Source organism: Aspergillus brasiliensis (genome assembly GCF_001889945.1).
Source record: "Aspergillus brasiliensis CBS 101740 unplaced genomic scaffold ASPBRscaffold_11, whole genome shotgun sequence".
Taxonomy (NCBI): Eukaryota; Fungi; Ascomycota; class Eurotiomycetes; order Eurotiales; family Aspergillaceae; genus Aspergillus; species Aspergillus brasiliensis.
The window spans coordinates 660,897-687,237 of NW_027137452.1; the positions used below are offsets into that span (position 1 = coordinate 660,897).

The 26,341-nt window shown below is 48.5% G+C and overlaps 8 protein-coding genes across 8 annotated transcripts; 5 read left to right on the top strand and 3 right to left on the bottom strand.

Annotated features, from left to right (window-relative positions):
* The first annotated feature begins 5,564 nt into the window (after window positions 1–5,564).
* Window positions 5,565–8,252, top strand: ASPBRDRAFT_46336 (uncharacterized protein). Its single transcript, XM_067625617.1, has one exon. The coding sequence runs from the start codon at window positions 5,793–5,795 to the stop codon at window positions 7,812–7,814; it is 2,022 nt and encodes a 673-aa protein (XP_067476298.1). The 5' UTR covers window positions 5,565–5,792; the 3' UTR covers window positions 7,815–8,252.
* A 342-nt stretch (window positions 8,253–8,594) lies between these two features.
* On the top strand, window positions 8,595–9,062 carry ASPBRDRAFT_209467 (uncharacterized protein; the record flags this gene model as incomplete). Its single annotated transcript, XM_067621867.1, has 2 exons — window positions 8,595–8,725; window positions 8,772–9,062. The coding sequence occupies 2 exons, from the start codon at window positions 8,595–8,597 to the stop codon at window positions 9,040–9,042; spliced, it is 402 nt and encodes a 133-aa protein (XP_067476299.1). The 3' UTR covers window positions 9,043–9,062.
* Window positions 9,063–9,562: 500 nt separating this feature from the next.
* On the top strand, window positions 9,563–11,602 carry ASPBRDRAFT_183496 (putative C6 transcription factor). The gene is made up of 3 exons (XM_067620003.1): window positions 9,563–9,595; window positions 9,639–9,857; window positions 9,911–11,602. The coding sequence occupies exons 1-3, from the start codon at window positions 9,569–9,571 to the stop codon at window positions 11,570–11,572; spliced, it is 1,908 nt and encodes a 635-aa protein (XP_067476300.1). The 5' UTR covers window positions 9,563–9,568; the 3' UTR covers window positions 11,573–11,602.
* Window positions 11,603–11,702: 100 nt separating this feature from the next.
* Window positions 11,703–12,971, bottom strand: ASPBRDRAFT_183499 (uncharacterized protein; the record flags this gene model as incomplete). Its single annotated transcript, XM_067620004.1, has 1 exon — window positions 11,703–12,971. One exon carries the CDS (start codon window positions 12,969–12,971, stop codon window positions 11,703–11,705), a length of 1,269 nt encoding a protein of 422 aa, XP_067476301.1.
* A 1,123-nt stretch (window positions 12,972–14,094) lies between these two features.
* On the top strand, window positions 14,095–15,516 carry ASPBRDRAFT_57598 (phosphotransferase family protein; the record flags this gene model as incomplete). The annotated part of the gene is made up of 2 exons (XM_067627765.1): window positions 14,095–14,172; window positions 14,266–15,516. The coding sequence occupies 2 exons, from the start codon at window positions 14,095–14,097 to the stop codon at window positions 15,514–15,516; spliced, it is 1,329 nt and encodes a 442-aa protein (XP_067476302.1).
* Window positions 15,517–16,830: 1,314 nt separating this feature from the next.
* ASPBRDRAFT_67792 (uncharacterized protein) lies at window positions 16,831–18,008 on the top strand (the record flags this gene model as incomplete). Its single annotated transcript, XM_067628950.1, has 1 exon — window positions 16,831–18,008. One exon carries the CDS (start codon window positions 16,831–16,833, stop codon window positions 17,866–17,868), a length of 1,038 nt encoding a protein of 345 aa, XP_067476303.1. The 3' UTR covers window positions 17,869–18,008.
* Window positions 18,009–19,008: 1,000 nt separating this feature from the next.
* Window positions 19,009–19,669, bottom strand: ASPBRDRAFT_183501 (uncharacterized protein; the record flags this gene model as incomplete). Its single annotated transcript, XM_067620005.1, has 3 exons — window positions 19,009–19,443; window positions 19,498–19,529; window positions 19,584–19,669. The coding sequence occupies 3 exons, from the start codon at window positions 19,667–19,669 to the stop codon at window positions 19,280–19,282; spliced, it is 282 nt and encodes a 93-aa protein (XP_067476304.1). The 3' UTR covers window positions 19,009–19,279.
* A 5,004-nt stretch (window positions 19,670–24,673) lies between these two features.
* Window positions 24,674–26,171, bottom strand: ASPBRDRAFT_67793 (biotin synthase). Its single transcript, XM_067628951.1, has 2 exons — window positions 25,804–26,171; window positions 24,674–25,721 (listed from the first exon to the last, which is right to left on the bottom strand). The coding sequence occupies exons 1-2, from the start codon at window positions 26,008–26,010 to the stop codon at window positions 24,777–24,779; spliced, it is 1,152 nt and encodes a 383-aa protein (XP_067476305.1). The 5' UTR covers window positions 26,011–26,171; the 3' UTR covers window positions 24,674–24,776.
* Window positions 26,172–26,341: the final 170 nt, after the last annotated feature.

Here is a 26,341-nt window from a genome sequence, read left to right on the forward strand (position 1 = left end):
CTCCACAACTCAGAGCAGCAGCATTACTTCTGCCATTTGTAAGAGCCATATGCAGACTTTCCGTGCTCACAAACACAGAGCAACCCACATTAGGAACCCCATCTTCATCAGACCACTGACAGTTTCGAGTAATGATGTGATGTATACCTCCTGTAATCCTCAAACACATGGGTCGCTGCATCCTCGACTTGTGCGAAAGTGGTAGCCAAGGCGTCCGGTATATTGAAGGATCTGATGGCTCCGCTACTGGGGATATTGAAAGGATGTTTGGACAGCTAAATAGCTGAGCAGATGTAGTATATAAAGATGCCCACTTTTCAGCTTTATAGCTAATGTGGGAGATCCTTCCTTTCGTTCCGCCCAGTTGATAAGGCAGAAAAGATAGCCCAGTGAGAGAGACTGCCGTGTCCCCAGGCTACTAAAGGCAGTTGTGAAGCTGTCGTTTCCACGGCAGCCAAACTGATGCTAGAATGTTGCGACATCCTGACTTCGATGATACCGTGGAAGAGTAGATGGAAAGATTGCTGTGCTGATTGATACTTGCTATAGCAGTCTGTATGTTCATTGCGTACTTGGTGTTCGGTTCCAGAGATAGAAGCTTGGATGACTGGGCCTTAGACAGGAAGTATAGACAGTGTCCAGTAAAGTCCTGATTGAACGTCTGCAGCGTGGAACTTCTGCAATCATAGAATGTCCACGTAGGAGTGTACCACACGAGGATATGCTCAGGAACTTGTCAGACATCTCGATGAACGTCTGACTATGTGGCCAATGGCACAGCCAAGCCTGCAAGATTCGACGACCTGAGAAGTTGGGTAGTAGTAGGAGTCGATGAGTTCCGTATCACAAAGGATGGCCGGTGTAGATGAACACCTTCGGAGCCGCGTTGCATCGAGATCGCTTGTGAGAAGTCTGCTCCTTCATGTGCAATGAGATTATCGGCGCATGCATCTTGAGGTACAAGACCAATTGATCTGTTTCGCCCGACATGACCCCGAGTTAGCTTTGCTTAGAATCACGCTAGCATATCCTCTGCTTTCACAATCCACTCTTAGAATCATTATGTGCGACACAGTGGTAAGAGTGAGGATATCGATGGAGTCATTATAAACATCCTGTATGTATGCGCCCGCTATGGGATCCAACCAATATCAAAAGTGTAGACAAGATTCTCCTCGAGGGGATTGGGCTTCACCTTCTCAAAGCAGAAGACGCCCGCAAGATATATACCTGAGTAATGTAGCACGTATCGGGAATGACTTATTGGTACGAGTTTCATATCTGTACCCCAAGTAATGGGATACTAGGCCAGTCTATGCGTTCAACGAACACATCTTAGGACCATTTTCTTCCAGTCGCTGGCTGGTGGATTCGATAGTGTCCCGAGTGAGTAATAGTGATGACCATGGAGTATTGCCAGAGGAAGACAGGCTGCTTTTGGAGTTGCCGTAATCAGCATCGGCTTGGTTAGGAAATGTTGAAAAACATCAAGTCATTCCTGCTGCTGTGTAGCCAGCGATATATCGTTTTGGCCTACTTGGCGAAAACGCTGTTTTGACCGGAAAAGCACTTCTTCTTCATGGCACAAATCGTTCTCCCGACGAAAGAAATGGGTCATATGTATGAAATACTTCATACCCTTATTCTTCTGCTAATGGAGCCACAGCAGCGCGCACGACAAATTATTGGGAAGCATCGGACACGGGTTACCAAATCCCTCAGCTACCTGGATGCGGATATACGGCCGATGTCATGGTCACAATGACACGAGGAATAGAAAGACTTCTTTAGTGCCAAAGCAGCCCAAAACAGCAGCCGTGCCGCCTGACTTCAGCGCGTTCGAATTTCTTCAGCCTCTCTGTTTGGAAATCAACTTCGTCGTCGACAACGTAAAAACCACACTCGTCTCGTTCGTTTGATGAAGGGAGGACGTCTGTTTCTGACAGACCCGTTATGTCATGCCTATACGAGTGACTGAGTATCGAATCTGCAGGTGCAACTATGCAATGCTGCTGGAAGCCCCATTGTTTGAGCAGCAGTGAGGAGTTCGTATTGGCTGCATGTGATGAAAGGTCATTTCGGTACCGGTCCAAGCATTTCTCCTTCTGTTCGATGTCCTTTCACATAACCATCTTTAAGAAGCCTTTTGTAGTATCCTTGCGGAGGAGGGTGAGCTGGAAATTGAGATGCCTAGGGTACCACTAGTGTTAAACACCTGGCGGATCCGTGTAGTCCATCAAACCATCAAGCGTCCTGTTCTGCTCTCTGTAAAGCTCCATATAGTGGCTTGACGGTTGGAATAATTCACTCTGGCAGCGTGCAAAGGAAAACCCGAGAACGTATTCTTAGGACTAGCGGTGGACTGATCGCGGTGAAAAGTTGCTGTTCTTGTTGACCGTGTTTGTTGTAATCCCTCACGAGTATCGCAGCTTTTCGTCAAAATAGATGCTGTGCCTGCTTAGTGGTGACGATACATATTATGTTCTCGTATCCAGCCAGTTGATTTGGGTAGCTTGATATCGGCTTGAGTTGGTTGAATACTGATAGTAACAACAGCCGTGAGCGCCGGTAGACTATTTCAGAGGGCGCTATTTATATGTGGAAGTGGAGAGGAAAATTCGAGTAGGTGCCAATGCGTAAAGAAGCACATTTCCTGCCATGTTGCCTCTCTGATGTAATGTGTCGAACAATGTGCTTCACAAACACCCAGGAAGCCACTCTCGAGCATCGTATCGGCTTCGTCGAATATCAAGGTCTGAATGTTGGACAACTTGATGACTGCCCCGGGATAGGTTGTACGCCTAGTAACCGTGACAAATATCTGCAAAATATTGGTGTGAGGTACTATATGATCGGCCCATCACTCCACTTTGGTAGCCTCGTAGCCAGCCGGGTTTTGGGTATCTTTCTTGGTCGAACTCATGGCGGGTAGATTCAGTTCTGACATTCACATGGGATAGTTATTGTAATGTTTATGCACAGGCTCAAACATCCGAGACTCTGCAGTTTTGGACGCTATACTAGTTGCAATTAATCCGTAACATTCATCATCACACCGGAGAGGCACGCTTGACCCATGGTGCTAGCAATCCTGCCCTGATGAATCCAGGTGCCTCCCACGCAACCACCATTTGGTAGAAGAGGCTGGTGATGTATATATAACCTTTCAGATAATGGGTGGATGCATGGCGGATGGCTGAGTAGCAGGGAGACGAACGGTATATGGCTGCGCGGGGCAACTTGCTCAATGGGATACTGCATGGTATGATTTTCGTCCTGATTCTGTTCCATAAACAGGGTGTGTAAGGCAGAGGGATCAAGGTGCTTCTTATAGAAGGTTTGAAAGAAGTTGCTTGGGCTGGGAATAACCATCTCGGTTGTAAGAGTTGTTGTTCACTCCTGAAGTGCGTTGCGCTTGGCTAACTATCCAGCGCAGACACCACCAAGTGACCATGGCTCTCTTTCCGAGCTGGCCTCGAGACCGCTGGGATTAACAGCATTCTTGTTGTCGAGCGGATCTCACCCTTCTTCCCACCGTCTCTAGTATCTGTCTTCTCAGTGTATTGGCATCTGAATTGCCCATATGATACTGCCGACCATACTTGATTCAGTAATATGGTATTTCCAGCACAAGGAACTTATGAGGCCTGATCCAGCCTTGAAGAGGTAGAGTCAGAGGTAAACGAGGAAGATCAGGAGGGAGAAGGCTTTATATAAGGGCGCGTAGGCAGCAGAGGCGGCACAAATCTGGTGAAGCGCCTGGCTATGATGAATGTCCCAACAGTATTTGTCACCACGACGCTGCATTGCCTTCAATGAGCCCCGCTATAATTTTGGTATAGCTGCATGGGGGCTTGGCGTCTAAGATAGAGCTTGCTGCCTGTGATCTATTCACATCTGTCAGGGCCCTGGGCGGGCTTTATATCCCCTCTGGATGCGGATTGTACCTTTAGTTAGCGATGCAATTCCCGTCACATTGGGTTCCTCTTTTACTAGCCATGGGACTTACTACAATTTCTCATGTCCTCGCAAGGCATTCTTGGCTACTGCACTCATTATATGGGAGATGTCAAGAAGAAATGCAGGACCCAATCTCAGTTCCTGAACTTGTAGATCATATTCCAGAAATGAGGACTGCCCCTCTTCATGATTGCACTCACTGAGTGTATGGGGCCTAGGCCATGCTAGGCACTCTACTCCACCAGTCACGTTGTCTTAACAGTGCATGTCGATCAAGTAAGTACTAAAGCCTGGAATATTACCTTTTATCTTCATTTACCTTTCACCCCCTATGTTGACTTTATTGGCTGAGAGGGAAATGAAACATTTAATTAGGGCGGAAGAGAACTCACTTCAGTGAGTGAAAACATCGTGACTGGTTTACCCCATTCATCTTGTGGTGCGATTAATCGGGTCGCGAGCGTGAAGTTGATCGCTGTGACTATCACATGTGAAGTTGCCCGAAGACATGTGCAGTAGGGTTATATGCAGTGGTACATATTCAATCCGGCAAGTGAGCGCGGAAGTGAAGCTCCGCAGTTGCAATTGAGGAAGATGAAATAACTATTAAATGCCCATGTCCTGTTTGCCACACCGCATTGATGACTCTACTTCATACCAAGACACCCAGCGAACGAAGGACGGGCTAGTGAGGAACCTCGTAGAAATATTGTCGACTACTACGACGTACTCTCCAACCTATAGCAGCCATGTTGACAGGAGGTCCTCTTGTTCGACATGCACCGGCATAAATACAATTATAATATCAATATAGCTTAACGTACAGATATAGAAAGAGCATGAGCCATGTCATATGCGACATGGAACTGTAAGTGTGCCATTATTGAGCCCTAGACTTTCCATTTGTTTCATATAGTCTTAAATTCATCAATACACGCCATGCAAGCGGGCTCATCCTCTTGCCACAACCTGAAGGGTATAAGAGAGGCCAGAATACTGTTGTCTAAGGGTCCACGAGCATCCATTTGCTTGGTTGGAGCAGATAGGTACCTTCGCCTAATGCTACCAATTTATCGCAACATTTGAGCGGATTGATATAGCCGATATTCTTCGACCGGCATCCCCGGTCGTCCAGGCTTCTAAAAACGTTGGTCCTACTCGATTCGGCAATGAAAATCTAACTGATTAGATTTAGCGAGTAGGCAAACCTGCTTGGACCCACGGTAATGGTCCGAGCGAGCAAGATACAGTCCTTGCTGGCACGATGATTGGCGGCTTGCGGCTCCGACGGCTGGCCCCAATGGAGCATCCGCCGGCAGTTGTCAAGCAATTTAGACAGCCCAAATGCCTGAAAATGTAGCAGCTGGTGCAGCCTAGACCATTGTAGAATCACTCCGAAGGACCCTCGACGGTGCGACACCGTTGCTATGCGGTCCCTGTCCTCACACGACGGAGAAGATATGCTTCAATTGATAGTAGATACATATTCAGTTGGTTTGTCATCTAATAACTAGCAACGGACTTTTCTCGCTCTATGAGACGGCACGTAGACTGTAATCGTCCGTTTTCAGGTAGCCTAGACATCTTGACTCCATGGACAGAGGCGGGGATGTCAGGGGCAATGGCCTGGGGTGGATTATCGAAAGCTGGTTCCAACTTAGGCTGCACCAATGAATGCATGTGGAAGCGTCATCCATTAAGTGGTTCTGCTGCCGGCTGCGTTCCGCCACTCACAGTGCCACTTTTCTTTCGCCACGCGATAAAGTAGAACAAAAGTTCATATTCATCCCCTACTCTTCTTCTTTTTCTCATGTCTGTCCACACGAGCCGCGATGTTTCTCGACGGCCACTTGGCCGCTCTCTCCCTCGAGGAGAAACTCGCGACTTCACGCACTCGACCTCTGCCAGATGATGACTCCCCAGCTGCGTCTCCCTCGCTGGCATGCATCTATCGCCATACCCCTACTCCTACCATCGTCCTCGATTCGTCCATGACTGTTGTGGAGGTCTCTGATAGTCATCTCGCTGTATTCGGCAAAACGCGCCAATCCATGCTTCATGCGACCGTCCGCGACCTCGACCCAGCTGCCATACCCGCTCCCAATATCGCTATCCTCTTTGGTGCATTGCGTGCAGCCTGCTCAACGAAGGAAGTACAGATAGTTGAGAGAATCGTGTCCAGGGATAAAGCTTTGTACAACCTCCGGGTCACCCCCATCTTCGACGAATTCACTCTGCTCTACATTGTGTTGGAGGCGCACAAGCTCTCCGAGGAGACCTCCAGCATCAATCATGCCTATACCAACGAAACCTACAAGATTCTTGTGGATACTGTCAAGGAATACGCCATTTTCATGCTGGATACACAAGGCAATATTACCACCTGGAACACGGGCGCTGCCATCATGAAGGGATGGCCAGCAGAGGAAATCCTTGGCAGGAATTTTTCTGTCTTCTATAGCCCAGAGGATCGCTTGGCAGGGAAGCCCCCCAGGGGCCTTGCTGTGTGCTTGCGCGAGGGTCGGATGGAGGATGAGGGATGGAGGTATCGGCGCGATGGTTCGCGGTTTTGGGCCAACGTGCTGATCACGCCCATCTACCAGTTCGGGCAGCACGTTGGTTTCGTCAAAGTCACCCGCGACCTCAGTGAACGCAAAGAAGCAGAGGCGCGCATCATTGCTGCTTTCGAAGAGTCGTCACGCTTGAAAACCGACTTTCTCGCCAATATTAGCCACGAAATCCGCACTCCGATGAATGGGATGAAGCTTGCCATGACCATGCTGGCCGATACAGGTCTGTCTCCGACACAGCTTGAGCATGCCGCAGTCATCCAAGACTGCATGTCACTCCTGCTGGAGACGGTGAACGACGTTCTCGACTACTCGAAACTCTCGTCTGGCTCTTTCTCGCTTCACCTCGACGTTGTAGATGTTAACGATGTTATTGGAGCGGTCATACGAAATTGTCGCCCCTCACTGAAGAATGGAGTGGAATTGGCCACCGACATCGCACCCGACTTTCCCAGGCACCTCCGAGGAGACCCCCTACGATATCGCCAGATCCTGCAGAATCTGGTAAGCAATGCCGTCAAGTTTACCGAGAGCGGCCATATCCGGGTCTCCACCGCGTACTCTCCGGATGAGCACGAGGAGGGCTGTTGCATAGTCCGTACAGAGGTCGTCGACACCGGCATCGGTGTCCCTGACAATGCAGTGAATATCCTTTTTACTCCATTCACACGCTTTGCCAATTCGACCACTCGACAATACCAGGGCACTGGATTGGGTTTGTCCATTTGCAAAAGCCTGGCCGAACTCATGGACGGGAAAGTGGGATATCACCCTAACCCGGAAGGCCAAGGCAGTGTTTTCTGGTTCACCGCAAAACTAGGTAATAGATCCCGGACACCATCGCTCACACCCTGCAGTACTGCATTGACGCCTGTGGGCCCTGATCTCGGTGCTGAGATCCGGGCCATTGCACCCCACAAACATGTCCTACTGGTGGAGGACAACATGGTCAACCACACCATGATGCTGAAGCTTCTGAGCAGCATCGGCTTCACGCGAGTGGATGGGGCTTGGAATGGCGCCGAGGCACTGTCAATCATCAAGAAGAAGCCGTTGTCCTACAACGTCGTTTTGATGGATGTCTCCATGCCGATCATGGACGGTCTTGTCGCGACGGGGCACATTCGCGATATGGGGCTACAAATGCCGATTATCGCCATCACAGGAAATGCCATGCAAGGCGATGCCGAGAGCTACATTGCAAAAGGCATGAGCGATTGCATCGGCAAGCCGGTTCACCGAGATCAATTACTCAGGGTTTTGTGGAAGTGGATCGGATCATGATACGAGATACGGTTGAAAATATATTTGTTAAGTGCATGAGCGCAGGGTACGGCGTTTAGGATGTATACACGGATGGATCTGCTTTGGATATATATGATTTCTCCTATTAGCCTGCTTTTCGGTTTTGTCTTTCTCATAATTTCTTTTGTTCCACTTTATGCCGTTCCAACTGCATATAACCCTACAGCTATACAGTCGAGATATATCAGTCATACACAAGGTGGTGATCATCTACACCAAGCATTTCCTCTTTTTTCAACATGAACTGCGAACATGGGCTCTAAAGTCAGAAGCTTCTCAATGCCCCTCTGGTGTTTGACACTACCTCGGATATCTGTGAATTTTCAGAGCTTGATATCTCCGTACCCACTATCACCTACATGGTTTTGTTTCTTTATCTTTAGTTTCAATAGTACATGAAACGTGACTCAAAATAACCCTACAAGTGCTGAAGAACCTCTCTACTACACATCTAATACCTGCTACATACATCACCCGCGGGTCAATGGCAATTTTAGATTCGATACTAGTGATACAGAGTCACTATATAGCTCTTGTTAGAGCAAGATAGGTGTATCCAATGAATATTAGGTGAAAAGAATAGACATGACATCAATTTGAGCACAAAGCCGGATTGCGATCCGAACCGCTGAACGAGGTGAGGGGGCATGAAGTGAGAACAGAGAGAGTATTTGGGATAATAATGCCTCTCTCGCCATCTTGCTACACAAGCCATCTCGATGATCTGCCTAGATCAAATATCCATCATTGCGGAACATAATGTCCACCGGCTGTAATATTCTCTCCAACCCCTCCTTCGAGACAAGCGCTCTATCACCATGGTTCACTACAGCTTCAAATGTAGCCAGAGTCACGACTGCCACTCCTGCCTACGCTGGCAACCACTCACTGTATGTCTCCAAAACACGCTTGCATCTTAGTCACTAATGTAATTAGCGACCTCACAACTGCCATCGACAACGGGCCCAATTCCTTCTCCCAGACCCTGTCTAATCTCAACCGCAGCACGACCTACGACTTCTCCGTGCAAGTCAAGCCCTCTGTCTCCGGAGCAGAGCTCTGCCATATCGCCGCATATCTGGGATTGAATACAACCAGTGACATGGTTGTCACCGCTGATCTCGAACCCAGTGAGCGGTGGACGGCCGTGACTGGGGAGTCCACGGCTAATCGGTCAGCGGATGTGCTGACGATCAGTGCGGCGTGACACGTCGCCGGATAATTCGTATACTTGGCACGTGTATTTTGATGAGGTTGTTGTGGAGAGGAGTGGATGTAGCGATTGAGTGTCGAGCTATATAGTGCCGATATCTGGACAATGACTATGGAATACCACATCGGAAACGCTTGTATTCAAATAAGACATAAACATGGCTTCAAGAGAGATATAACAGTCTCTTGTGTGATTCATACCTTAGTGCACTAACCCGGAGAATGTCAATTCCTGCTTTGATCCTTCGAACGGGCTTGTGAAATACATGCCTGAGGCAGATCAACGTCGGCTTTATCGGTCATATCGGGCCAAGATGCTGACGACCGACACGCCCAATTATTCTCCGGACCAACTTCCCTGGTCTATCCTGCCCTCCATGTTACACTACAGAACGGACAGCCAACTTTGGATCAGTTCTCGGCTGCAGTCTTAGTACAATGGCTAGTCCAGCCCCATCAAACAAAAGAAAACGCAGACGTCCGGCGTTTTCATGTGCTGCATGCCGTCGTCGTAAAGTCCGATGCGACCGGGTCAACCCGTGTGGACAGTGCGTGACCCTGAATATTGCTGCAGAGTGTACATATGAGCAGAATCGCCATACTTTTGCCAGTCGCGAAACTGCGCATCATATCAGCAGTGAAATTAGCCATAGAAGGGCAAATGGTTCTCAGGACAGTAATAGTGGCCCACCCTCTCACACACCTCTCGCCTCGTTGCAACAAGCTGCATCAATCCCGGATCAAATCCGAGGCACGGTGTCAAAGACGAGGGTGTTCGGGCAGGGACATTGGATGACTACGTTTTCAATGGTGAGTAACATGCCCGCATATTTTAATTGAATTTTGCATTGACGATGTTTCAGACAGAAGGGCTCTCCAGCATGCAGCCCATCATGGGTCTATACGACACCATCATACGAAATACCAACCACGGTCCTTTGGACGCCATCGCAGATAAAATTGCCCAATGCAAAAGGCTTGCCCGCAGTATCAAGAGCCAACGACCCAGTCGTAGCAGCCTGCCGACAAAGATCTATCAGTCTTTTCCTAGTTCCGATGTCATCCTTGAACTGGCCCGGCTCTATTTCGCCACATTCGAGTCGTGCTACCGAATACTTGCGAGGGAATCCTTCATGACCCATTGTCAGACATATCTGAATAACCCCGAGCCCACGGATAGTTGTATCGTCTTGCAAATACTTCTTGTTATCGCTATTGCGGGCCCGCTGCATCAGGACTCCAATGTCCGGATCGAGGTAGCGTCAAAGGCGGGAATGTGGATCCATACTGCTCAGACATGGCTCTCGGCACCTCTAGAAAAGAGCCGCTTGACTTTGAAAGGCGTACAGGTCCACTGTCTGCTTCTTTTGGCCCGCCAGGTAAATCAGGTGGGCGCTGATCTGATCTGGATCTCCACAGGCGCGTTGATGAGGATAGCCATGCAGATGGGCCTGCATCAAGATCCCAATTGTCTGAGCGAGGTGGATCCTACGGATAAGGAGCTTCGACGGCGACTCTGGTACACTATCTTGGAACTGAATTTACAAGCGTCCTTGGATTCCGGGATGTTGCCAATGATCGCAACTGGGGACTGGAACACTGAGCCGCCAAGCGATCACAACCTTGATCTTGAAGCCGATGGAGAAGAGATAGCGGCTGATAAGTCAACCAATTTTCAAACTATCTTGTCAAAGTCAATACCACTCCGCCTTCATGCGGCCAGACTCATAAATAATTTACAAGAGGAGCCGGCCTACGAAGAGGTTCTTGAGGTCGGAAAGGAGCTAGCCTCTGCGTGTCGCGACATTTCGGTCACCCTTGACCAGTTTGACTCTGCATCCCCATTAGATCAATTCGCATCTAGCTTCTGCACTCATCTGATCCGCCGCTTTACCTTGTGTCTCCACTACAAATTTGCCCTCAAGGCACGGGCCAATCCCCTATACAGTCACTCCCGCAAGGCTGGCGTCGAAGCCGCACTGGATATCATATCACTAATCGAAGACGATCTGTACGGTCGTGTTCTCCGATCTGGAGGCGGCATGTTTCGCGACATTGTGACACGGGCTGCCATACTCGTCTTCTTAGAATCCAGCCCCGATCCAGAAGCGGAGAGTACAAGCCTCGCGAAGAGAAGAGACCATGCGCGTCGAGAAGCACTCCTGCGAGATGCCCGCTGTGTGGTGCAGTATGCAAAAGACAGAGTACACCACGGAGAGACCAATGTTAAGGTCTATATATTTCTTAATATGATGCTAGCCCAAGCGGAAGCTAGACTTAATGGTCAGTCTGAGGAGGAGGCAGTTTCAAGGGTAATGCACGAGGGTGCAGATGTGTGCTACTCGATCATGCAGGACATATTGGCCAGGGTGTCTAATACTTCCACTGGTCCAGATGCTGCATCTTTGGATAATCTCAATAGAAGTGACGATTTTGGGGACTCCTTGGACCATGGCTTCGATTCCATCTACGACAATGATTTCAACTTGGACTTTCCTGATTTTGAACTCTTCTCGGGGTGGTAAACTCGAAGTGTAATTAGAACGGAGAGGAGCTACTATGTTGGAAATTACTACAGTATAAATACAGTATGAACCTAATCAACAGAATATACAAGCCAAGACCGCAGCAACAACGCATACCTGTGAGCTGGTGTCAGTTATCGACCATGCTCGGATACTCCGGCAATTTCCAGTCCTTGTTGCAATCTTCACGCAGCAACCATTGCGAGAGGACGTCAAGTCTCAAGAACGAAGCTACCGCGAACAGCAAGTACACGAGCGTGATCCCCAGCGTAGATGAAGGGAGCCTGCTCATGTAATCGTGGTCGTCCAGGAGTCCCTTTTGGACGTTCACAATGAATGGCCTGAGCTTGTCCTCATAATCTTTGAAAGCCATCGCGATGTCCACCTTAGGACCAACTCCCTTCGCACAACGTTTGCCTATCTCCCCTGCCAGGATGTAAGCACCAACCATGGCACACGATGTACCCATCCCCGTCATAGCGGAGGGACAATAAGCCGCATCACCCACCAAGACCACACGGCCCCTCGACCAGCTATCCAAATTCACCACCCCCATGCGCTCACAATAGAAATCATCCGCTTCTTCCATGCCCTTGACAATCTCCTCAGACTTCCAACCTGCATCCCTGAACACCTGGCCCATAACCTGCTTCTCCCTCTCCACATCGCCCTTGGCACAGTTCTCAAAAGGCCCCGCCTTACAGAACATATACGCCTGAATCTTATTTGGATCATGACGCCGCACCATAATACCCCGTCCCTGCGTAGTGATATACGCCGTGGCATCATACTTCTCCCCCTTCTCCAACTTTCGATCAATGGTAAAATACCCAGCAGCCACCCCAATCGAATGCACCGGATCCCTCGCATCATCCCCATTCCCAAGCATCATCATCCTCATCCTCGACCCCAACCCATCCGCACCAATAACAACATCAAACCGGTCTCTCCTCCCATCCGACAAAACCACATCCACAAACCCATCATCCATCTGCTGCATCTCCACCACATACACACCAAACAAATACTCCACACGATCCTTAACCGCCCCATAAAGCAAATGACACAGATCACCCCTCATGATCTCAAAATCCGTCGTAAAGTTCTGCAACCCTTTCCCACTCCGATTCGCAGGGAAATATCCCCATCGTCGGTTCCGGCTATCAACAAGCTGGAGACCTTGTTCGGGGACAGTGACTTCGCGAAAGGCTTTTTCGAGACCCATGCGTCGAAGAACGTCGATGCCAGGACTGCGGAGATCGACTTGGAGTCCGGTTGCTCGTAGATTAGGGAATCGCTCGATGATGGTGATCTTGTGGTGGCCTTGTTTGGCGAGCCAGAAGGCGAGGGCGTTGCCGGCGATGCCGGCGCCACAGATCAGGATTTTGAGTTGAGACATGTTTTGGTTTGTCTTTATGTAAGGCTGGTGTTGCATATGAAGTAGAATGATTGGAATACCCACGGAAGACATGCAGCTTTGACAGTATTTATACACTGTGGAACAGCATCGTTTCAAAGTTGTGCGATAGATGACCGATAGGCCCGTTACGGCCGTTAGGACCGAATATCCCGAGATTCCCGAATTGTCCGAGTGCTACGATGTGAGAATGGAGGCCGATTGGTAGTCGGGGAGCGAGAGTTCGGTAGAATGCATAGTGATATCGCATATTGTTTGGGTTGTTCGGCGTTGCCGTGGTATCTACACGCTACATTATCAGGTTTCGACGGGACGGGTCGAAGACCAATACTAATATTATTTGGCAATCCTATACGTCAACCATTAGACTGGGAGATAGGTATCATTTTACCTTATACACGTCTCCGAATAGTCTACGACCATAATCGGGGTTTCGGGGCTATATTGCCTCTTGGCCTTCACAAAGTAGTGCACAAATCGATGACTTGGGAGCAAGCCTTGTGTACTATTCGAGCACCAAGTCAGTGGCTCTGCGATATTGTAGTTGGGTAGTAAATAGTCGAACATCATATATTAATGTAGAGCTTTTGCTATAGCTGCACTTGTCCTTTTACTACGTCGTCGTGCCTTGTTTGAGTATATATGACCTTCTAGTAACCGTGACTCAAAATCGTACAACTGGGGTAGAAATCATATACAACAAAAGGAGGCTCCGGCCAGTCAGGTCACCAACTACCTAGATGCTCTCCTTTGTATGGCTGTCTTCGAACACTGGATGAAAGAGGAAAGCTGTTGCGGGTCTTATTATGCATATCGTGGATCTCCGTGCGATCTATCGCAGACATTTGATATTGCAGTTTTCGGGGGCACATGTAATTACCAAAAATCTTTGTCCAAATAAACGGCTCGCTTCACTTGCACGTACTGAACCGTTGGTATTTACGGACTATCTGGATGATTAACATCTCATTGGTGCTGTGATGGTCTCGGCGGCTATTGGGGCGAGCACAGCACAGCACAGCACTAGCGTTCACTACCCAAATCCATTCTTGCACTCCCACCATCTCATCAAACCCCATCACCCTTGCTACTGTGCACTGTAACCATGAAAGAAACAATCGAGCCACGCATGCACTTCGACGATGTCGCCTGGGAAAGAAGCGAAGCCATCGCCGACGGTTGGGTACATGGCCTTTTTTCTGACGAAGACACTCTTCGGGCGATTGGTCACCTCATCGTGAAGTACCGGAGAGGTGTCCTAGTAGAGCTATGCTAGCCCCGGGCTGGATACTTTAACATCACCTTCCGGATGAAATACTTGGACGGTGGCTCTGCAGCCATTCGCTTTCCCAAGCTGGGGGCAATAATGTTCCCCGAAGAGAAGGTTCGCAATGAAGTCGCAGCGATTCGATACATCCAGGATAATACTTCTATTCCAGTGCCCTTCATTCTGCACTGCGGTACAACGGAAGAAAGTCCACCGGGATTCGGCCCATTCATCGTTATGGAGTACATCGATCACGCCACAACAATGAGCGACGTACTGAACACGCCTGGGCTGGGGATATCAGACCGGCATTGCCTCGATCCGAACGTTGACATGGAGAAGCTGGAGATGATGTACGCACAGTTTGCGGATATCCTCCTGCAGCTGAACAGACTCTCCCTCCCTCGGATTGGGTCTGTGGAACGGGTTGACGAATTCTCATATGAAGTGAACAGCAGACCGCTGTCGCTGCATATGAATGAGCTTGTCCGTCTGGGGACGCTACCACGGTCACTTCTGCCGGACAGCACCTTCAGCACCTCTTCATCCTATTTCGATAACCTCGCCGAACTCCATATCCAACACCTGAAGCACCAGCGCAACGATGCAGTCGATTCGGCTACCGATTGCCGTCGTAAATATGTTGCCAGGCAGCTATTCCGCAAATTGGCAAAGGATCGTCAACTAACTGCATCTACCTGTGATTGTGATTCAGGACCATTCCGGCTATGGTGCGACGATCTCCGGCCCTCCAACGTGCTCCTCAACGCCGACTTGCAGGTCATGGGTGTCATAGACTGGGAATTCTCCTACGCAGCACCGGCTGAGTTCTCAGAGGCATCGCCATGGTGGCTGCTACTCGAACAACCAGAGTATTGGCCAGATGGTATCGAGGCCTGGACCGAGGTTTACGAGCGGCGTCTGCAGACCTTTCTAAAGGTGCTGGTTGAGCGTGAACAATCCCTCATAGGCTCGGGACGCTTAACCGAGGAGCAAAGGCTCTCAAAACCCATGCGAGAAAGTTGGCAAAGTGGTGATTTCTGGGTCAGTTATGCAGCGCGAAGGAACTTTGCCTTTGATGCGATCTTCTGGCAAAAGCTGGATAGTCGCTTTTTCGGACCAACTGAATCGCCTGAGAAGTCATGGGAAAGGAGGGTTGAACTGCTTGATGAGGAGGAAAAAGAGGAGATGGAAAGGCTTGTTCAGAGGAAGTTGGCGGATATGAGGGAGAGGGCTCTGGCGTGGGAGCCTGATGAATAGGGTGTTAGTATCTGATGATGGATGCATGGCTAAGTAGCGTCAGTTGTATATGCAAGGTAGTTTGTTTGAATACAATTACGTATCTTTGTCATTCAGGATGGTATCTGATCTTCATGTGAGGATCTATGAGCATGGTTTATGTTCATACATTGGATGCAATGAATACTATTAGAGCAGACATTACCTATAGTACTATGTTGAGAGACGGCAGTAAAGATGCACTATATTAATGGAGGCCACGATGGCTGGGGGCGTGCCTGGCTTCGGTCGAAGGTCAATCAGAAAAGTAAACTTACCTGGGCAGAAGTCTTCTACTCAACTTAAGCATTGATTCGTTACTATATCGTAGAAGAATAGCTGCTTGATCACATCCCTTTTGACATCCAGGTCGGAGTGGAGATATCTACGGCGGTGATTGGCAGCCATTGGGCAAGTACATCCACCAATTCCTCTTTCCCCGGAGGCAACCTAGTGGCGCTCACCGGTTTGTCGTTACTACACTCTGGAATACAGCAGCCGGTGCAGATAAGAGTCGAGCACATTTGGAGTAGGCAGTGGACAATCATCTAGTTACGTAAATAAATAGCATGACAATGACGAGCCAGGGATTAATCGGCGAAGTCATACATCCAATCTACTAGCCGTGCAGCAATAGATTACAGAGCTAGGGCTAGTTCAGCTCGCGCCACTAGAGGCGACTAAACATCTGAGACCATTTATCATTCTCATACACCGTATTTGCTTTTTTTCTTCTTATTCCTTTTCACTTCATATCTCTGGAACCTTGGCCCGGATCGAAATTTTCTTTTGCTTTTGCTTTCCGGACTAACCCAAGACAGCGCCAGCCCCGTCTCGTGAGGAGCCTGCAGCGATGCGTTGCAGTTAAGAGTGGGGTCTTAGATCTCCCCCATTTGTGTTATTCAGTATTCTCTATGCTACATCCACCTTCACTGCTGCATGTGCAGAAATGCAGAAATGCTACGTGTACACTATAATGCAGCATAGTGCGATGAGTCTTGTGATGGATTCCTGTGCGAGACTCTCTGCACTCCTCAGCCGTTCTCCAATGTACACCCTTGGGTGTCATGCTCATAGGGCAATTGAATGTGTAGGTGATATATAAGGGCAGCTCGAGGGCCCCAGATTTCGGTCTGAATACTCTACCAGAGCATTCCAAGACCATCAAGTACAAGTACAATCTCTTATTCAGTCAGACTACTCAACACTCCTTCACAACCTCTGTTCGAGAAACCCCCTTCCTTCTATCTATCATTGCGATCCTCCCCCGAAAGCCAGAAACAGACAAGAAGAAATATGGCACCCTTGGCACTTTCCAAGAGACCTTGGGCGGATCCGAACACCAAGGCACTGAAGGGGGCCAAGATCACAGATCTCCCACTGACCGGTAACAAACCGGTTGGAGGCATTAATGACGGCAAGTTATTCAATGCTCACGGGGATGACGGCCCAATCCGCTCCATAGAGATTGGCCGCAACGGGAAGAGCCTGACGGCCATAAAGCTCGGGTTCTTCAACACGAAGGACGAGCAAGTGTATGGAGACTTATCCACCAGCCCTGAAACAAAGTCAATCCAGTTTCGGCCGGCGGAAAGAGTGACCCGATTGCTTGTCTGGCCGACGAGCGACGGGTCTGCTGTGGCGCGGGTGGAACTCCTCACCAACCGAGGTCGGGAGCTAGAAATTGGGGAGAAACCGTCCGATGCAATGCCGGTGGCTGAGGAGCTTGGTTCCGGACTGCTCGTGGTCGTGACAGGTTCCGTGTCGGATCGCCTGGCTTCACTGGGCTTTCGATGTGTTGCCGGGACCTTGGGTAGTATACCACCACGGGTGTTTAATATTAGGTTTCCGAGAGATCCGGGACCAAATGACATTACTACGGCACTAATCTATGGAGAAAACTACCACAACGACACGAAAAAGCCAGCGGATTGGGTGTTTTCGCGAAGCGAGGACGTAGTATCCGAGCAGTACTGGATGGAGAGCAAGACCGAACATTTTGAAGCTAGCGTCACCGTCGGCGGTGGCTTCTTTGGACTGGAGGCAAGTGCATCGACGGGCTGGTCGCTGGACAATACTACCGAGCATGGTACATCTGAAACTGTGACGAACTCACTCACTTGGGGTATGAACGGTCAATTTGACCCCGGCGAAGCGGTTCGTGTTGAGAGCAAAGCTACAGCTGGCAAATTCTCATCGGAATTTCTTTACGACTTTGAAATGTGGATAGCGGCTGGAACAGTAAATCCCATCCCTATCAGGTCGTACGATCTAACAGGCTGGTACTCGGGTGGGCTGTATGGCGATGGGACTATTCATGCTAAATCCATTTGAACGGGGAAAATTTCTATCAAAGAAGATGTGGCTTTTCTCAATGCCACGGCAGGACAGGTTCTCAACAACCGTCTGAGATGAGAGAAGGAGGAGGGGAGGGTGGAAGGGAGCGCTGTTAGGTTACAGGGATTGAATTGGGCTCTTCTTTCGTTCACATTCATGCGGTTTATGGCCTTCAGATTGTATTTCGGGTCTCAAAACGACTTAGCTACTGTTCTAGAACAACATCTTCTGAACACAGATATATTGCCAAGAAGCTGTTCCACATGTTTTACAAAAGATTCTCAACCTAACCACATCCACTCGTACTAATGATAATAGGCCCATTTCATTCAAACTGCGATTGACGTCCAGTCCTGTAATATACTATAAGATAACAACCTGCTTTGGTTGTGATTAAGGACGAAGTAGAAAAGAAGTTCTACTGGGGTAGAATGCTTGTTTAGAATATTATCGAATAATAGCTACTTGATCACATACCCCTCTGATCATCCAAGTATGAGGGTGGAATCTTTGCCTTGTTTTTCAACAGAATACTGCGTACCATTCGATATATTATGAAGGACTGGAGTGTCCCAGGCAGCTTGAACCCTCCACTTTAGAGTTTATAGAGAATCAGTGAGATTTACCCCCTAAACTCAGCTATCGAATTGATCTACAGTAGCTCTCCTCAATGGCAATGTCCGGGAGTTCTTTCATCCACTGTACAATATGCCGAATATCCTACCCGTGATATGCATAACACTCTAGAGTAAATGTAGCTATGTGACACGGCTGCATATGTGTGTGACGAGTTATAAGAGTTCTCTTCCCTTGGTGTAGCTGCAGGCAGCAGACTTATTTCACAGATGCCTACTCCGTAGGGACCTGAACTCCTGGTATGCAGCAAAAACACGTAACCTCCACTGCTTGAGGATGCAGCTACCAACGGGACTGTGCTAATTGCTTGAGGGGTAGTCTAGCTCCGTCGAGTATGATCCGAGTATCACGATCGACATGATGCAGCGCGGGGTGTATGTGTGAGTGTGTGATTGGCGGTTGCGCTGCAGAATGTCTATCCCCGCTTCCGGTGGCGGTTAGCGATTATGGGGTAAGGAGAGGTGAGGTACGAAAATAGCAATATCACACGAGTCACCATCACTCCTTTGCAGTATGAAGAAAATGAATAGCATAACTGCAATAACCAGCTTGCTTCGCATTCAATGCTAATCCAAAAATAACTAAACCAGCAATTTAATCCCCAGTTGATTCCATAATCCCGAAACCATAGCCCATCCTCATCCAGTCTCTTCCAGAGAGTTAAATGAATCCCAAACGCCATATGCACCATTATTCATGAAGCCGTAACCATGTCCCACGCTAAAGTTGTGCCATCCTGCAATGCAATAAATGTTTCCTCCAATCAAGAATGTCACTGAAGGTCGTAGAAGACCAGCGCCCGTTCGATATCTTGTACGGTTTCTTTGTCGCCATAGGCATCCATCAGGGCCCGGTTCTTTCGCAGGCGTTCCTCTTCTTCACGGTTGAACTGGGACTGGCGGGCTTGGGTTTCATAGTAGTTGGCGACTCCGAAGCCTAGCAGTTAATGGTTAGAGGCGGGAATGGATTCATATGGTGCAGGGAATGTACCGAGAGCTATGGCGCCCATGAGCGGGAGATACCTTCATTTATTAGCTATGATTCAATACGTCATATGAGGAATGAGGCGCACTCACCATCGACTAGGCTTCTTGAATGCCGGGCTCAGAGCAGGTCTCTTGATGAAAGGCTGCGAGCCAGAAGGAGAAGCCGAGAGACTCATAGTTGGTAATGTTGTAGCGATGATTTGACGTGTGGTCTCGTTAAATTGGTTTGATAAGTGCAAGCGGATACTGGATCTTTGATTCACGATCCGGTGACGGCTAGACTAAGGTTTATTTATAAGATGGGGGACTACCCGGGGATCACCTTATTTTCGGGTGGAGGAAGTGGAGGATATCCTGATTATGGCATGATCGGGAATCGTCATACGATGCATTTGCCGATCCCCCTCAACGTCACGGCATACCTGCATCATGCAGCACATTCATAGGAAAAATAGTAGATTGAATTAAGTCTGGCTTGTGATTATTACAACATTCCCTACACTTGGTTGCCACTGGGCTGGAGTATTAACTGGGAGGATGAATGCTGATATCATGCTTCACTATTTGGCAGTGGGTGCGATGAATGGAATCAGTTTGGTCGTCTATATAAATTTCCTCTTTCTCTGTCTTTCTCTTCCTTTTCTTCTTCGTCATTCTACTATTCTGATTGAGAACATATACCAACTTTTCGTCATTATGCGGAAAATAGGGCTAAATATTGTATATCAAAATCAAGCGACCGATGGACGCATTGGTCGCGAGTGCATCATTGGACAATCCTACTTAGTCTATGCATGCCATTTTCCAATACTGGATGCTATCTGCTAGTAGTCATCTTCTACCATCAACCCAACAAAGATTCTATGCTCTGGACTATAGTCCCGTTCACAGATACACTCCTTCGGTTCAGAGTCCCACGTCCCTTGGGCGAAGTGCATGGCAGACCCAGTATGGAACAGTCGTTCCACAGACGGGTTCAGGGTATGCCATCTATCGTTAACCCTAATACTACCTTATGTGGATGGGGAGTGCTACTGAAAAAAATAAATGACAGTGTCTGAAGCAGATACTCTGCACGATTCAGACGACATCTCGATATATCTGCAACTAGAACGATTCCTCCAATTATTCTCTTTAATTATTTCATTCCCCCCTCCCTCAGTATGGACTATAATAAGTTCAGTGTTGGAGCAAGCCGACTATAAACAAATCCGCTGAAGATCGAAGGGTACACTGGAGTGGACCAGGTATTGAAAGATTACAAAACCTCACGAGCCATCAACGAAGACTAGATGAGCTGGAACATGGCATGCACAACACCAGAACACAATGTCGAAGCAGATATATATACCTTCAGCGAAAGGAGCCCTAACGACCGTCCATAACAATGAATCACTCTTCTTCATTACTCTCCTCGGTCGAGCCGGCAACCTTCTGATCCAGCAAGCACAGCTGGTGTTTCGCTATGTCTGGTTTACAGGATAGCACTGTGCTTCCGTTCCTGTTAAACAATAAAAGTGGCAGGGTTTCGCTACTGCGATATTCTTGCTGTAGTGAGCATCTGACGTCGTTCCATTATAAGCTACAAAGGGTTTTCCAAGCCTATCGGCCAGGAGTAAGGAGTGCTATCAATCGTCTCCAAAGGAAGGAAATTGCACTCCTCATCGATTTTGACGCAGGAAGATCAAACTTATCCACAAAGAATCAATCCCTGTGAATGATGTCCTCGTCTCAAAGCAGATATCCGAGATGCACAACCTCCTTCGCAGGAAGAAGGAAGAATTCCGTTTTATCACCGAAGGATCTAGCGTTTAACCTTCGCTCCAAAGTCTCTAAGGGACTGTTCATCAACTAGATACAACAGAACATCGAAACCGGGCAAACGAAGGAATTAATTAAAGCAGAATCTGAATGTCTCCCAGCATTACTGCTCTCCCCGATCATTTTTCTTTGCATGATTGGACAATTTAGTGGCAAGACCTGTGAACGCTCTGGTCTGCTGAATCTTGCATATCCGACACTATAGAACGGTAGATTCGTCTTCCTGGCTATATGGGATTTGCAGGAACTGCTTTCTCAACATGTTCGTCCGTGGAGAGGAGCGGAACTATAGGATGTCACTGATATCGAGGTTAGTCCCTTCGTTAACAGCATCTAGTATGCTGCAGGCAGTTTATTGGCTATGAAGATATTCCTGTTCTAACCAACAATCACACTTCGGGTCTTCATAGGTCCGGGCTGAGCGTAACTGGCGCCTTTTAGCGGTGATGTCAAAGTCTTGAGAAGCAGAACCGTCTAAGACTGCTTGGCTGGGTCAAGGAACCTTGTAGCCTAGCCAAAATAGAAACCAATCGTTGGTGCCGGGTAGCCAGAAGGATAGGAAGAACAGAAAATATCCAAACAAAAACACTCGAGTTGGTACGCAAAGCTACAGAGGTATTAGCATCATCACACTTCATCAGAATGGCAAACTCGCTTCTCTGCTCAACAATTAGCGGAAAACAAGACTATGATGCCTTTCTTCTATGGTATACACGGACACTCCTGGATTATAAAGCTCCTAATGGCTCGATAACCTTATCCGGGTGCTAGCGAACCAACTCACTGTTCTCTGGATGATCGATAGCACGACACGTCTAGAATATCACCGTGGTATATACTGGTCCACGTGGCAATTCTGGCCAAACCGCAAGACTAGCAAGACTAGACCTAGACGGCAATGAAAGACCGATGTGTCGTGGAGTATGTTGTCTTTTGCCAAAATATTCGAAGGATGAATCCCTCGTCTACAAAGAAGCCAGTCGCTTCGTTATCGTGGTTCTGTCCGCGTCGAACATCCATGCTAATCATCGTCCACTGTGGTCTATAGTATGTCTCATTGGACTGAATTCGCTGAAGCAGCAGGAGTGATAAGTCTCATTCTTGCCATCACAGCGCAAGTGGCACCAGTCTCGATAATTCGTCAGAGATAGACAAACCATCGCTGAACTGTCTGCCAACATCAAAGATTCTATCAAGAGCCGTCTTGAGCCGAAGGTGATAGCCGCTGTGTAGGTCGAAGCCTTATACGACACACTCATGTCCTTCCCAAGGTTTATGATCAATCTAAGCACCCCATGCAAATGCCCATTGGCAAGCAGGAGGAGAAAGCTGACAGCAGACTTTGGCACACGTTTCACACAACATCCGTAAACGGCAATACGTTGCATATACGGATGGTCTGTTGTGGGCCTCGCGAACAAGCGCAAGGAAGCACACTTTCCTTCTGCAGAACGGCATTGTCATCAACAACAATCAAAGAGGTATTACTAGAACGCTATAACCGGATATTTAATCCAGGCGTTCTGCCATTATTTCCTTCGATATCTGAGTATATAACTACTCAAGAGTTACAGTCTCACAGCAGCATGGACTTCGCCACATACAACTCTCCTAATCTGCTGTGTCGCGCCAAATGCAAATCAAAGCCAGTCTTGCATACATGCATGGCTTATGGTGCTTAGGTAAAGATGTCAACACTGAAGATAACTGGGAGTCGATCATATAGCTCCCTGAGCTACGGGGCTTGCTAGATACTCAGTAACCGTTGAAGGATCCCTGGACTATGATGACTATCATTTTGGATTCTTGTTAAATGATACAATCAGTTCATCATTTGCTATATATATAGGCATAGAGCGTCACCATCGCCAGTCACTTGGTGCGTGCTTCTTGGTAATTGCAGCACTACTGGCAAATGCCTATTGATCATGACAGGATAATTTACCTTGCAGCTATTCTCTTCCCTCACTGGGTAAATAATCAAGCAACTACACTTATCTCGACTTGACGCTGTGCTCTTCATGTCTAGCAAAGCATAATCACGGTAGTAACCTACTTACCTTGTCATCCTCCATCATCATGACTCCGTCAAGGTTATGGCCACCCGTCGAACGACAGTGGAAACAAGACAGGGGTATAATACTATCACAGATGCAGAGGTGCACACAGATGACACGTGGTGTTTCTGGGGAAATAGACTGGCAGAAGCTCAACAATTGGTATTGCCCAGATTGTTCCTATGGCCAAATCAGTCATCCAAGAGATCAACCCAACGACAAAGCAAGTACCCATAAGGCGGAGCCCCGGGGACAGATTACCTTTTACGACGCGACTCTGGCAGATGCATTGGGAGACAGTAATAGAAGGGGTACAAATCCCGGTGGATCGCTCGATATTTTACAGGGTGATCTTTCTACTCCATATCTAGTGCCTCGGCCCTATCAAAAAACACAAATTACCCCAAGATGCAAGGAACATCTTCCCTAGGCGGAGGTCGGCGATACACATGAAAAAAAGATAGCGGACGATGACTTATCGCCGTGCGAAATCTGCCCACCCGCTGGTCTCATAGGAGAGCATTAGTCCAAGGGTTCTTCACAGGGTTCGACGGGCTATATAAAAGATATTCATCTGTTGTTCTGCCTCGACGAAAGCACTGCATATGCATTGTGGCACCTCCACGTTTGATTGCGGTAGCGATAGTGGCCAAAGAGCACAAGATATTCCATGGGGAGTAGTCTATTCGCTTTCGAAATCTGGCATATCATCAGGCAATGCTTCCTATATAGGCGGTTGGTGGAAAAGAAGTGCAAAGGTTGCAGGTTGTTGTGTGGTGAAATTTGTTCACGAGACGGTTAGCCCATTTGATAACGAAGAAGACACGCGAGTCCTGCTAGCCATATGGTTGACTGGAATATCTCTCGTCTTGGCTATTGCGGGCTGGGTTATATGAGAAGGCAACTGCTACTAGTATCGCACTTTTGTGTTCTCAAATACCTGGGACTTATGCAAATGACAGCTCTAAAGTCCAGTGACGACGACGACGATATTCGGGCGTTGGTTTGGCTAGTAAGATGGATATTCTTGATGTTACGGTGCTGTGTACTTGCACTAGAAATTGGGATATGATTGATACCTGACTGCATAGGCATTCGCATCGGCTTCTGAAGCCTGCGATATGCAGTACGTGATGCTACGGTCATATGTTCTGTCATACTTCTCCTACACTGGAATCTAATTGACACAGGAGCAAGTTCGGACTCGGTCAAGGCTTGCTGAGCGAGCAGAGAATATTCTGAATAGATTTCAAGGTTTTCAATATTATGTATGCTATTGATTTGATGTGTATAGCTTTTCATGAAAAATTAGTCATGTTTTTTGGATAGTATCTAAACAGCAAGTGCATGTTTCTACAAAGTATACGAGAGTAAAATATAATCATCAATTCATCTAATTCATCTCCTAAGCACTAACCGCGGCCTGCGCAGTCTCGACCTCCTGCACCTTGGCATCCTCCTTGACATGCTCTCCCTCAAAGCTCTTCATGGGATAAAATCCCCACTTCTCAAACATCGCCCGATCCTCATCCCAGCCATTACAATCCGTGGTCAGCATCTTCTCACCGGTGAAAACCGCATTAGCACCCGCCATGAAACACGCCACCTGCTGCTCCTCACTGAGGGAAATTCTGCCCGCAGCCAGTCTCACAATCGTCGCGGGCATGACCACTCTCGCCGTCGCCACGGTCCTCAGAATCTTATCAAACGAAATCATCTTCCTCTCGCCCAGGGGCGTACCCGGAATCGGCACCAGGGCATTCACAGGAAAACTCTCGGGATGCTTCTCCAACCCGGACATGGTATAAATCAAGCCCACGCGATCCTCATCCTTCTCCCCCAGCCCCAAAATCCCCCCGGAGCAGACATTAATCCCAGCGTCCCGCACATTCGCCAACGTCTTCAACCGCTCATCATACGATCTCGTGGTGATAATCTCCGGGTAAAATTCCCGGGAGGTATCGAGGTTATGGTTATACGCGGTGAGTCCAGCGTCTTTGAGTTCCTTGGCTTGGGCTTCGTCGATCATACCCAGCGTCACACACACTTCCATCCCCATGCCCCGCACCCCCGAGACCATGGCTTTGATGTTCTTGAGACTGGTCTTGCGGCCGCGCATGTCACGCCAGGCGGCGCCCATGCAGAATCGGGTGCTGCCGTTGGCTTTGGCCGTGCGGGCGGCTGTGAGGACTTCGTCGACGGGGGACATCTTGGTGGCTTTGAGACCGGTTTGGTATCGGGACGATTGGGCGCAGTAGGAGCAGTCTTCGCTGCAGCCGCCGGTTTTGATGTTCATCAACGTGCACATTTGGATGGCGCTGGGGTCGTGGAAGCGGCGGTGGACTGCTGCCTATTGATTCCTCAACATTAGTATATGGATCGGTGGGTTATTATTGATCGGTGGGTTATTTTGGGGTAGAGGGGAGGCATACAGCGGCATAGGTGAGCTGGTTCAAGGGCGTCTCGTAAATCTGTTGAATCTCTTCCCGAGTCCAGTTGGTGCGTGGTGCGGTGGCAGCGGTGGCTTCACGCAGCGCAGGTGGGATGCGGCTGGCAATGGCGGCGGCACTGGGGGAGGCGGATTGCACGGTGCCGTAGTTACGGCGGAGGAGGACCCCGGGGAGGGTACGGAGAGACATTGTATCTCTGTTTGTATATTTTCTGTGTTGATGTGTAGAGAGATATATGGGTAGAGAGAGATAGGTGGTAGTGTAGTGAGATCAAGGGAATAGGAATAGATGAACTGGGGAAGATGGAGAGAGGGGAGGGGAGATGATTGTTGACAATGACAGAGAGTGACTGTTCCAGGCTACACACTACGACTTAAGCAACTAGTAAACTAACTACTCCATACTGCTAAGTGCTAAGCTGCTAATACCTCGGGAGAAAGAGGGGCACCACCGCAACACGATCATCTCAGTGTCTCACACAACCGGACTGAAATTAGTGTAGAGACTAGAAGCACAATCG

Coding starts and splice junctions, on each gene's coding strand:
- ASPBRDRAFT_67793 (XM_067628951.1), bottom strand. CDS start 26,010: ATGTCTCTCCGTACCCTCCCCGGGGTCCTCCTCCGCCGTAACTACGGC. Junction 25,722..25,803: donor ACCAGCTCACCTATGCCGCT/GTATGCCTCCCC, acceptor AGGAATCAATAG/GCAGCAGTCCACCGCCGCTT.
- ASPBRDRAFT_183496 (XM_067620003.1), top strand. CDS start 9,569: ATGCGACCGGGTCAACCCGTGTGGACA. Junction 9,596..9,638: donor CGGGTCAACCCGTGTGGACA/GTGCGTGACCCT, acceptor ACATATGAGCAG/AATCGCCATACTTTTGCCAG. Junction 9,858..9,910: donor GGATGACTACGTTTTCAATG/GTGAGTAACATG, acceptor ACGATGTTTCAG/ACAGAAGGGCTCTCCAGCAT.
- ASPBRDRAFT_46336 (XM_067625617.1), top strand. CDS start 5,793: ATGTTTCTCGACGGCCACTTGGCCGCTCTCTCCCTCGAGGAGAAACTC.